The sequence below is a fragment of the Zootoca vivipara genome, chromosome 1 (genome assembly GCF_963506605.1).
Source record: "Zootoca vivipara chromosome 1, rZooViv1.1, whole genome shotgun sequence".
Lineage (NCBI taxonomy): Eukaryota > Metazoa > Chordata > Lepidosauria > Squamata > Lacertidae > Zootoca > Zootoca vivipara.
In genome coordinates, this window is record NC_083276.1 from 74,906,783 (window position 1) to 74,919,839 (window position 13,057).

At 38.5% G+C, this 13,057-nt stretch overlaps 1 protein-coding gene across 2 annotated transcripts in view; it reads left to right on the forward strand.

The window, feature by feature from the left end:
* The window catches only part of TOLLIP (toll interacting protein), a 38,355-nt gene that overhangs the window by 17,062 nt on the left and 8,236 nt on the right, over positions 1–13,057 (forward strand). For both annotated transcript variants that reach the window (XM_035121759.2, XM_035121769.2), the window contains exons 2-5: positions 1,960–2,109; positions 3,055–3,237; positions 5,304–5,456; positions 7,902–7,992. In XM_035121759.2, the coding sequence (XP_034977650.1) occupies positions 1,960–2,109; positions 3,055–3,237; positions 5,304–5,456; positions 7,902–7,992 (577 nt within the window). The remainder of the gene's footprint in view (positions 1–1,959; positions 2,110–3,054; positions 3,238–5,303; positions 5,457–7,901; positions 7,993–13,057) is intronic.

Below are 13,057 nucleotides of genomic sequence, written 5' to 3' on the forward strand. Positions count from 1 at the left end.
TTTCATGCTCAGCTGTGATTTTCTTGATACTCTTGAAGGAGCCCTAAACTACCATAGTCTTTGTAGGACAGCAGTTCTTGCTGCAGTCTAGAGGCAGAAGCAAGAGCTGCTGTTTCTGTTAATTAAATTTTATGTTAACTCCTACACTTCAAAGATGTTATCTTGGAGAACACGAGTAGCTATCTGCCATATTAAAAAACTGTAGCCCAAGGCCTATATATCCCTGGAAATGATGCTATTCATGAAGACATGTATTTGAGTTGAGAACTCTAGTTGCCATGTTTCAGAAAGTAAAAACCAGGACACCGAAGGTTATTGAGCTTGCCTGTTTCTGTTGTCTTTTGTTAGAATTCCTAACATGTTACCTGATTTAGTATAGCAAAAGATTGGTACAGTGTTAAAGTAGGCTTTACCTATGACCTACAGTTTTAGAACTCTTTGCATTGTGGAATATTAAATAAGCAGAGTTTTCTACCTCTTCTTTATGTAAGAATCTTGCTCATGTGGCTACTTCAACTCTTATTTCTAAATTTACTCTGTAATCAGAATCCTGAATTACATAAATGTTGGGATGTCAATTAGCAGGAGTATTGCAGACTAAAGTTGCATATTAAAAAGGGGTTGAAATTCTGGTGCACATTTGTTTGCAGAATGTTCACATAAGTAAATGTATACTGTAATCCTTCACTGTAATTTTTTCTCATAGTGAACACTGCCCCCAAATTTCAGCCACTTAACATTTACAGATTCCTTTCTATAAGTAAATGAAAATGGTTGGGGCAAAAAAACCTACCAAGTAAACCAACTGAATGTTACAAATAGGAGAACTGACCCAGAGAAGTAGGTACTTATTTTGAAATATACCACATATAGCTTTATTTTTGGGACATTTTACTATCTCAAGAAGCATTTGAATTTGGCTTGGGGTAGAAAAATACTCCCTAAAGTTTTCTTACATTACTCTCTTAGTTTCTGTTTACCATGTTGGGGTAAAAAGAACAAACAAGCAGATTACTGTATAGTACTTTGCTCCTGGTGCAAAACACATGTACCTTTGTTTGAGGCATTCTATAAACTAAGCTACATTGTAGGCCCACTTTGGTAGAAAATACTCCACAAAACTTAGTATCTAGGTTTTTTATTGGATGACTTATAAAAAATTCATCTTATTTTTCTTTCTTCCAATCCTAAAGAGGGATAGCCAGTGCTTTTTTTCTGGGGGTACGCATACCCCTAATCATTTTGTGAATCTATGTTTGGCCTCATTGAGGGGCAGGATTTCAATATGAGTAGGAAAATGAGAGTACCCCTAAACATTTTTTTATTATTAGAAAAAAAGCAGTGGGGATAGCTAACAATCACTAGCCACGGTTAGATAAATAAAATCAACTAAACTTTATCTTTAGCAGTTAGGGTTGCTATACATCTGGAATTTCCCAGACATACCCGGAATACTGCAGTCGGAAGCAGAGTCCGGGTGGAAATCAGCAAAATGTCAGGGAAAATCCGGTGTACCCATGTCGGCAGTGTCATTTTTGCCTATTTCCTTTAAAAATAGTTCAAAAATATCAAATATTTTTGTGATTTTGTCCAAAAAGCTCAACAACTATAGCAACCTTACTGTAGCTCTTCAGATTCTCAAATCAGGTATTTCCCTGTTTCATTGATTTCCTTTTCACATGGGGCTTGGGGGTCCTAATCATAGTGGTGTCAATTTTCACAATATTTATTATTAAGGGTTTCCATTTCAGATGTCTAAAAGAGTTACAGTTTTGCATTAATTGTACATGTCTCATAATGTACCCAGTTCTTCTTGACAGCTTATTTTGAAGTGGGGTTACAAAGTAGATAGGGGGATGCTAGCGAGTTGTGAGTGAAATATATTTAAAAGGAGCAAATAGGAGATTGCAGGGTGGAGCAAAGAGAATTATATTTTTGGTTTATGTGTTTCTTGTACAGGTGTATATTGGGGAACTTCCTCAAGATTTCCTTCGCATCACCCCAACTCAGCAACAGCAACAGATCCAATTGGATGCTCAAGCAGCTCAACAGTTACAGTACGGAGGAGCAATGGGTACTGTTGGGAGACTGAGCATCACTGTAGTGCAGGTATTTTAAAATGTACATGTTAGATGTGTCACATGTTTACATTTTGTAGATTCCTGGGATGTAGTGCTAAATACAGTGTTGTCATATTTATTATGCACAGACGCTGACAGTAGCTTTAAAAAGAGCATCACTGGTTCCTGGCTAATAAGCAGTTTGCATTGATCTTGTAGGGTACAACTGACTGCATACAGTTTTAACTTGCTATTTATGTTCAAAATTGCATGATTTCAGTGCATATTAGTGTAATCTTCCTATGAAACCACTCATCAGCATCAACTGAAAGCAGTATATAGGAATTGAGAGAACATGTGCTCTCCATCAGTAGGTTTTTCATCATCTAACTTTGGACATTTAACATTTTTGTGGTGGTTTTGAAGTGCTTATTTAGAACATGAAAAGTTTTAGTAGCTCTGTGGTGATTTTGGAATAACTGGTTAAATGTAGCCGGAAAATATTAAATGAAAAAACTTCAAAGATTTTGGGTATTCATTATCTAAGGTTATGCTCTTTTTGTCTATGTATACTGAACCTTGAAAACAAATGCAGACTTTGTTCTCACAGCAAATAAACCCTATGAACACTTGAATCAGTTGCTAACGGATTACAAAAAAGCCCTAAAGTAAACTTGTACAAATAATATGAACAACTTTTTATTATGGCCAGCATTTATACTTGGACAAAGTAGATCTGTAGTGCTGTGGGCAGAGTGTATTTAAATGGAATCATTGCAGATTTCATTTGAATTGAGGCATTGTAACTCATGGAGCAGGATGCCTTAATTTGAATCTTTATTCAAATCTACTCTGTTTACAAAATTTTACTTCTCAGTGGCTGATATCACCATTAATATGCTGATGGCAACTAAAAAGTGTAGACACTTCAGTCTAGGAAGGTGCATGGAAAGCTAATAACAACATTATTAATTTCCTTTGTCTACTTCCTTAGGCAAAATTGGCAAAAAACTATGGCATGACACGCATGGATCCATACTGCAGAATACGACTTGGCTATGCTGTCTATGAAACTCCCACAGCTCACAATGGAGCCAAAAATCCCCGATGGAACAAAGTTATTCAGTGCACTGTTCCACCTGGAGTGGATTCTTTCTATCTAGAAATATTTGATGAGGTAAGAGCATTTAACAAAACCCTGATTTGTAAGGAGGTTGGCTATAGGAGGAGGTATGTTTGGGAGCACATTTAGTATGAAGTTTCAGTTCATACTAAATGAGAACATTCTCTCTGGGCCTCTATCATCATTTTTGCTTTTTGCCCTTTATCCTAGGTAGTCTGTATTGAGAGCTGAGCCTAACAAAAATACGGAATCTTTGTCTGCTTCCTTAATCAAAATTGGCAAAAAAACACCCTATGAAATCTGTATCATTGTGCTTACAGAAGGGCTTTTGATATTTTCAGTGCCTCTGCTAATGGGGAAAGGAGGGCAGGCAATTGCTTCCAATTCCAATTCCCTCATGCAACCTCCTGTGCCTCCCAAAATTAGCTCCAGATAGTCAGGAGATCCTCCAGAACAGCATCGGAAATGGTTTGAGTGCTGTAGATGGAATGGAAGAATTAAAAAACTGTTAGCTGAGCTACCCAAGGGATCAAAAGACCTTCATGTACACAAGAACATTTATTTGATTCCATCAATAAAGCAAAGCGTGCTGTTTAGCAACTCTAACAGAAATTATTTCCCTTTGACTGTAAATGCAAACACTTCATATTATCAGTGCAAAAATACAATGTTTTCTTAAACATAAAAATCAGTTCATGCTTCCATCTGGCAGTTACTTTTTTCTCCCAAACTAGGTAGCTCCTAGTTCTCATGCTGGTAAATCTCCAAGGCAATGTTTTACTTGCATGAATTAGTTTTATTTACTTTAGAGCAGGCACCCCCAAACTTGGCTCTCCAGATGTTTTGGGACTACAACTCCCATCATCAACAGGACCAGCGGTCAGGGATGATGGGAATTGTAATCTCAAAACATCTGGGGAGCCGAGTTTGGGGATGCCTGCTTTAGAGCATGGGTGAGAAGCCTTTTGCCCAGTTAGGCTTGTCTCACCTTCCAGTGTAGCCCCACAAGGCTGTTCTCCCTTGGCCACTCACACCCACATGTCACTTACCTGACATCATTGACTTTGAGTGGGACAGAAAACTGGAGCTGCAAAGAAACAACCAGGAGCCATAGAGTGTTCTCCTGATTATTCTTCTGTGGCCCTGCCCATCTGTCAAATGTGGTCCACAGGGGGTTGGCCATAATTTGATCTGACCTTCTTGCCGAGAGTGGTTCCCCACTCTTGCTTTAGAGGCTTTAAGTAGCCTAACTGTGTGCAGGATTGTAGTGTTCATAAAACAAAATCTTGAGGTTGCAGCCAGTGGTTGAAAAACATAAGGCAATTCACACATCCAATATTTTCTCTTATCCTTCTTCTCCCTGTACCTCCCCAAAAGCCACTCTTGAAGGTTGGCAGAACTACTAAACGTTTGTGAACTGTGTTGCAGAAAGCTACAGTCGGAGGGGGAAGGGAAGTAGTTGCTTTTTGCTTTGTAATCATTGGATAAAACCCTTCGAATTCCACATCATTTTAAAATCTCCTTATTCAGTTCCTGTTTGTCTGTTTAACTTATAATAACAGTAGAAAAAGTTTGGCACTGGTAAGAGTCTTTGGGCCAAATTCCACTAACTAATCCTGTCAGCGGAAAACCACACAAGGATTTCTGCTGGTGTAATAGGGCTTTCCCCCTGCTTCCCTGCCCCAAATTGACTTGGGAGAATCCGTAGAACAGCACACTGGTGGAGAGAAGGCAGTTCATTTAATCAAACAAGCAGAAATGCTTGTGCTGATGGGCCTAGGCCTATCTGCTCAGCGGTAACTTGAATTGATTCCTTTAATTTTATATTAAATCCACTAGGATTGAAGAAGTGTTACTTTCCAGTTCTTGTGTTTATTTTTCTGTCAATCCTAGTGCTCCAAGTTATCAATGAACCATGGTGTTTCTCCTTGTGAGTGGATTAGGAAGGACAATTAACCTACTTTTGAAGAACAGATGAGAACTTGATTCCACTGAAAGCACAATTATTCCATTGAAAGCACAATGTGAAATAGCAAAATTTTAAAACTGTGGTAGTGGCACTTACATTTATGTCCCTTTAAATTCCTCGCCTCATAATTACCTAAATATATATCTTTCAGCGAGCGTTTTCAATGGATGATCGCATTGCTTGGACGCACGTTACTGTTCCTGAATCACTGAAACAAGGAAAGGTAGAAGATGAATGGTATAGCCTGAGTGGAAGGCAAGGAGATGACAAAGAAGGAATGATTAATCTGGTCATGTCTTATACGGTAAGTTAATTGACAATAGTTGCTTTAGTGCAGGAGGCAATGAGTTTACTGACGAAATGGGGCAGAAAGCGGCTTTGTTGGATCCCGAGGCACTGAATTTCTGGAACTTGCTATATTGAACTACTCAAAGTCTGTTTGATACATGAAGAGAATAGAGAAGTGAGTAGATAACTTGTAAAGGTGTGTCAGAATTAACAGAACTGAGTATTGAAAGCCAGGATTAACAGAATTGAATTCATAAGACATAAATAGATTATTGTCATTGTACTTTAAATAGTACATCGTAATTGAATGCCCTCCCTCAAAAACACAATTACAGTCATACACATACATATACATGCATATACACATTCCCCTATTCTGTTACACTGTCTTTGTTTAAAGTTGTGGCTTCCAAAGTTTTTACAGTGTTGGAGGAGAAAGTCGTTTATGTTTCCTTTCCTTGTGTGTTGCATATTAGCTCTGCTTCCCTTCTGAGGCAGGTTGCTTTGTATATCTTGAAGAGGTTGGTTTAAGTTTTGCACATTTCACAGTAGCGCAGTAGTCTGCAAGTGTGGGTTAGTGAAGAGCAGTAGTTGGGAGATGGAGGATTAGAGTGGTGTTCAGCTTGTTTTTTAAAAAAGTAGGTGCAGTCATTGTTTCAGAACTTAATCTGTAGCTACCTGTAACTACCTGTAGCCCTCCAGATGTTATCAGACTCCAGTTTCTGTCATCCCCAGCCAGCACAGCCAGTGGTCAAGGATAATGGTAACTGTAGTCTAACAATGTATAGAGTGCTGCAGGTTCTTCATCCCTGTGGTAGAGGAAGGTTAAGCTGCAACATTTTGTCCCCAGAAAATCTATGGGTGCAAGTTTATTGATATTAAGTAAGGTGAATTTGAGAAGGGAAAAAGCTGTTTGCACATGAATCTGCAATAAATGAAATGCTCATATTGAAGAATTAAGAGGAAGCGGGCACAGATTTTATTCTTTTTAACGTGTTTAAATACAACAATAATTTCTCAGTTAAGCAAGACTTAACTGGGTACATTGGGTCATTCAAAGCGTTAATCCTATCATGCATTAGCAAGTTATCACTTGGCTTTGGAACACATTTTTATAAGAAAAGCTTCTCAGACACCTTTTTATTGAATAACTTTCTAAAGAAATGCCTGAAACAACTGATATTAATGTTGAAGTCTTGCTTATTCTATTATTTTTTACTCCAATAAGACCCATTTATCCTAAATAGAACCCAATAAGGCAGAGATGTATGTACAAAATATTTTTTAAACATATCTCCCATTAAGATCCCAAGAAGAAATTTTGGAACTTTTACAACTTTTGGAAATTTTAAATCATATTAATTTTTTGAAATCACTTTTTAAAAATTTGTAACTTACATTTGAAATGTAGAGTAAGTCCATCATGTAACATATCATATTAAAGCCCATGTAGTTCTGAAGACATTGGTGTTTTTAGTTTTGATGTATCTCAAACCTGGACTGAGCCTTTAAGGTTTTCGTGTAGTCCAGCAAAACCAAAATTGCATTTTTAAAAAGAAATTTCAAGCTCTCATAACTTGAAAATGGGATGAGATAAAAAATTTTGAGATTTAAACTTAGCTTTGATCATTCAACAAGTGTACAAAATATTAAGAAAATTGGATGATATGAAGTAAAAAAGTTGGATCACTTGATATAGAATGACCCATTGTGTCCAACTAAAAATACTGTGTGTGTTATGAATAAACCTTTGGGAATATGAATATATAAGGTAATATTTTTTTTGAGAGAGAGAGAATAATTATTAATGATGAAGGGCACTGAAGAGAATTTTGCTAATGGTCTTCATGCTTTGTTTCTGAACTGGGGAATGATATTTTTCTACAGCAAAATTTGTAAATGAAGCTTATTCCAGTCTCTCACATTGTGAGAAGTAACAGTGTACAAAAAGCAGGGTTTTATCCAGAAGTGGTTTGTCTGTGCAATTCATTGTGCGAGTACTTGCATAATGTAGCACAATGTTTTCTGTTAGCTCTTGCACACCAATTCACAAAGCAGCAGCACTAGCAGAATTTCTTCTACTTTCACATTTCTGATCCGGGCCACAGAAATTATTCTGAAGCTCAGTATTCTTCTACCTCTGAAGCTCAGTATTGTACTCTGAGTGAAATAGTGCCTAAACTGCCTGCAATTTATCATAAAAGCAAAACTTGATTTGAACAGATGGAACTCTATATTTATAGGTTATTATAGTTCCTTTGGAATGTCTTTTAATTCAATGGAACTCATTTAACTTTTCTGGTCTGGGATGTGTTCGCACTTACTGACTTGTGCCAAAAAGTTGCTTCCTTTCCTTTGTATGGCAGGACTTAAATGGTTTTTGTGCATTTTCTTGCTGCTTTGTTTCATTCCTATAATAATGTTCAAATACTCATTTATTTTGTTATCTTTTGATATCCAGTCCTTACCAGCTGCCATGATGATGCAGCCTCAGCCGGTGGTCCTGATGCCCACAGTGTATCAGCAAGGAGTTGGATATGTGCCTATAACAGGTATGTTACTCCTTTTTCTTTTTAATTTGAGCTTTGAAAAACAAGTCTCTTGGAAATTGCTAATTTAAGACCAGAGGCAGAGACAAGCTCTGTTCTTTGAAGTACCCAGCATTTAAAATCAAACATTCAGTATGAAACTATAATTTGGAGGCTAATAAGGCACTTGCATGTTCAAGCTGTTTACAGATTTTTCACAGAACTGAAGTATTTATACAGCTGTCAGTATGGCTACATTTTGAACAAGGCTTAGCGAGCCTTGGGTTTACAACCCACCCACCGCAGGCAATCACTGAGAAGAGATTAAAAATACACTTCAAATTCTCTTTTTAAATGAACCGCAGTTTAGTGTGTTGTCCAGACCCAATCTGTGGTTAATCGTAGTTATGGTCAGTGGTAACAAGCCAGCTTCATTAACTGGGGTTTGAAGTTGACTTGTTTCCATTAACCATAGCTAAAATTAGCAACAGTTGTTTGGCATCAGAGAACACAGGAATATGCATTTAATCTAAAGTACTTGCTGTAACCACCATCAGCTAGCTGATCAGCGGTTACAGGTAATGCCTCTGAAGTCTGTTTAAGGGAAGTTGTTTGGATGCATACTGCATCCTCCAGATGAATAATCTGCAAAGATAAAAATGTTCTATTTGGAGGAAATACTTTGAATTCAATCTGCTTCCTCTAAGCAGAGAAAAAGAGCCCCCTCAGTCCCTAGTGCAACCAATCCCAGCAGGGCTCCCTGTTGACTCAGATTAGGTGATCAGCACTGACAAGGAGCCCTGTTTGCAGAGGAACAATTGGGAGCTCTTGATTGGTCCTTTGCTGCCATGGCTGTACCTGCCCACACCTAGTGTGGTTTCTGGAGGTTGGCATTGCCGTCCAAGTTGGACCCATCCTGGCCTATGTAGGCCCAGCAGCCAGAGGTGCCCCCCCATCGCTGGTCTACCATGGTATCTGAATTGACCCAGTATGTGGTACACACTATTTTTGGCCAGACTACTTATTTAGTGCTTCAAACAGTATCTAGTAAAAGCCAAAATAATCTGTTTTCAGTGCAATAAGTACTGCTGTGATAGAAGCATGAGTAATTTTTTATGTGAATGTCACAGGCCCCCTGTTGGCTTTTTATTCATGAAAAGTTTCACATCTTTTACCTCTCCTTTGACTGGAACAAGTTTAGGAATGTTTAAAACATTTATTTCCTCTTTATGTGAAAGAATGGATGTTTATCTGTATTGCTCCATACCTGCAAATGTACATGGTTGTTGATCAACAGTGAAAACAACTCCAGGAGTGAAATGGATTAAACTGGCTGTTTGCCTTCTGGTCTATTGATTTTCCTAGTAATGTATTTAAAATTATGTGGAAGTAGTAGGCTGTGTTTTGGGTACAGGAAAACTGTGTGAACACAAGCTCTCCCATCCCTTGTGCACCAAAGTTCTTGCCATGCCATTTAGACTTGTACCTCCATAGTGAGGAGTTTCTCCTTTGATTTTCAAAAATTATTTCTCCCTGCAAATCTCTCCTTATCTTGCACTCCCTGTTTTCTGGTGCTACTGTACATAAGAATATTTAGCCTTCTATAAAAACAAATAGTTTCAACTCAGTATCCATTATGGAGTTGGGATGGCGAGATGTCAGCTTCTTCAAAGGCTGAAGCTTTATGACATGTCTCACCAATATGATGATGATCAACAAAAAATTGTGACTAAGGATCAGACTGAAGTGCATATTTCATTATTTTTCCCTAAAATGTTTTTGTTGAGCATTGTCAGGGGGACTCCCTACAGGGAGCCCCCCCCCATCATCCTGACAGCACTTCGCCCAGCGAGAGCGGTAGCAGCGGGTCAGGCAGGGGGAATGACGAGGGAAGCGGAATGAAGGGAGGGCTCAGTGAGGTGTCAGAGCCCCTGTGCTGCCCAAGCCAACTAGTGGAGGAAGGAAGGCTCAGCGATGTATCAGAGCCCCTGCACCGCACTAGTTCACAGCTGGAGGAGGGAGCACAGCTGCTTTCGGCGCCCGAATTGAGGCGAGCGCCCAAATGTAGGGTGAGAGGGCGGAATTCCGGGGTGCCCAAGCTATTATGCTGGCCCCGAAGCAGACGGGCGCCATTGCCGGATTCTGCCAGTGACTAGGAGGTCATGTTTTCTGCTATCTCTGCACTGTAAATAGTATGCACAATAAAAAAACCCTTAAAAGACAGAACGGTCTTTACTCTGGAGTAGCCACAACAACCCCCTGACAGGCATGATTTGTATATTCAAGCATTTCCCAAACTTCTGATAGTTGAGACTTTATAGTCTCTCCACCTACCCCCTTTCTGCCCCCTTTCTACTTTTTTTAAGTATCAAGTGAAATGCATACAAGATAAATGCATGTGAGTTGCAAGCTTTACTGTACACGGTAATAATAGTGATCAGTTTAAATCAGTCATGCTATCTTTCTAGCTGTGCTATCATAGTACCTGTACTATGAAAGAATTCCAAATTTGTTGATCATTTTTAGTTTGTCAGGGCTATTGTCACAATTGAAGCTTATGTGACAGTACATTTGTTAGTCTCTAAGGCAGGCACCCCCAAACTCGGCCCTCCAGCTGTTTTGGGACTACAACTCCCATCATCTCTGACCACTGGTCCTGTTAGCTAGGGATGATGGGAGTTGTAGTCCCAAAACAGCTGGAGAGCCGAGTTTGGGGATGCCTGCTTTAAGGTGCTAGACAGTCTCTAAGACTGTCAGTTTGATGCTATGCTACACTGTAATCTACACTGTAATCTACCTGTATATTTGCATATTTGTCTGTATATATATATAATGATGGAATAAAACACTTTGAATATTTCACATCATAGCATTCAACTTTTTGTTGGTTCATTTCGCAAAATGCCTTTTAAATTCACTTAAACCAGAGAAGGAAATGGCCCATGGGCTGTGCTGGGCCCTTGCTCCTTTATCTCACTAAGCAGTTGGGGGCAGGGGCGAGAAGATTTAACAACCCTAGCTGAAGATGTTAGTCATCTCTGGCTTCATTACTAATCAGATACATCATATTGCTTTTAATTGGTGGAGATCTTTCATTCATAGTTTCACTTTTAACTTTAAAATGTGGGGTGGCACCCAATGCTGGTCATACACAAACTTGACCCATTGAAATCATTAGCCTTAAATGACTTGTCCATTATTTCAGTGGAGCTACTCTTGAGTATGACTAACATTGGATATCGTCTCTAGTCATTAAAATGATTAGTCCATTGTGGAGCAATTAATTAGGAAAATCTTTTTTACTGATCTCTAGAAGGAAATGCCTTTTTCATTGTACTTGTTCTTAAATGAAGGCCTTAGCTCCAGCAACTAATATATATTTTGTTTAAAAACAATTGACTTGAAGTTTTTAAATATCTATGGCATCTTCCATCCAGTCTTTAGAACTCTTACAATAATAAATCTTACTTTCAAAAACAAACTGGTCGTTTGAATTTAACTGCTGTAAACCCAAATTATTCAATTTGCCAGATGTGATAGAGAGTGTCTCCCTCTTACTTATACTTAGCAATTTGCAGTATTGTAAAAACAAGGGCATAACTTTGTAGTATTGCAAAACTCAATGACCCTATATTTTGATGAACTGATCTGCAGGGTATGTACATTGTCTTGCATATGTGCATGGAGTGTTTCTGCAGTGAATGAATAAATATTAATTGCCAGTAGCATGTATTTTATCATGCTTACAAAGCTTCAGTAGTGTGCTTCTTCAAGCAGATGTCCTGTAACTAGCTCTGCAATCTTTATTCAGCTTATGCATTGGTGATATTCCTCCTCTGGGTGTCTTGTTACAGTGAATAATGTAGTATGTATCAGAATCATGCAGTCCATGTTTGAGAAGAATGGTTCATTGCTGTCTAGTTCTTAGTATGATGTACAACTTCATTCAACCTTTGCATGGTCTGTTGCAAGGACTGAGAAGTGTAAAAATTTCTGGCACTTTCATAGAATTTAGCTTTTTAACCTAGGCCACGGGTAGCCAGTGTGAGGCCACCATACACAACAACACCTATGGCCCCAGCCATTATGACAAGTTGTCACTTAAACCATATGGCAAGATTGTATGGTACTCTGCTTGATTGCTGGGAAGACTTGTGATAGGTAAAGCATGCAGACTGGTTGAGGTTTGGCTTAGGTTCTAAAATAGTGAAGAAAAAGATACTGTACCACTTTGTGAGTGAGAAGTCTTAAATTGATTTGAAAGCGTCTTGATGCTGACTGATCTGTGTGACTGCAGACTTAGAGACTGGACCTAAAGATCAGATTCTGTAGAGAGCCAAAGGCTTTTGCTGATGAGGGACACTTCACTCATAGCTGTGAACTGCAAATGTGTGGCTTTGCAGTTGCCATCAATTAACAGGGTGTTTGTGATCTAGGAACAGGATAAGATGCTATCATGCTGAGGAAACAGATACTTAGCAGGAGGGGGGGTATAGGCACAAAGGGGTTAGGATTAGTTGTACCTTGGCAGGAAGAGTAAACAGAGACGGACTGAAAAGGGGCTGTGCAAAACAGCCTGTGATGCCATTAAATATTTGTAAAGAAGTGAGGAGATAGATACCCTGTTGTCCACCCTCTCTGTTGTGTGTGTGTGTGTGTATGTATGTATGTGTGTATATATATATATATATATATATATATATATATATATATATATATATATATATATATATATATATGCACACACAAAATAAAAACAGTGTGTGTGATGGATGAAGTACAGAATGTCATATATTCAGTCCAATTGACTCATCATTTTCAAAGGTTTCAGAAATTAATTAGACAAAATCCATCTTCTAAAATTCTGTAGTAGTACATATGCAGTAAAAAGGTTGGACACCAGGTGTCATCATGATCTTCCAGCTGTAGACAGCAATACCTAAATTGTAATAAGTATTTAGTTATGTTATTTGTAGAAGCTAGGTTTTCCACACTCTCAGTGTTGGGGTTAAAAGCAAAATCAGCAGAAACTGGTTGAGGAACTTACACATAGAGACCAAGACTTAAACAAATGCTTGGTTTAATGGAG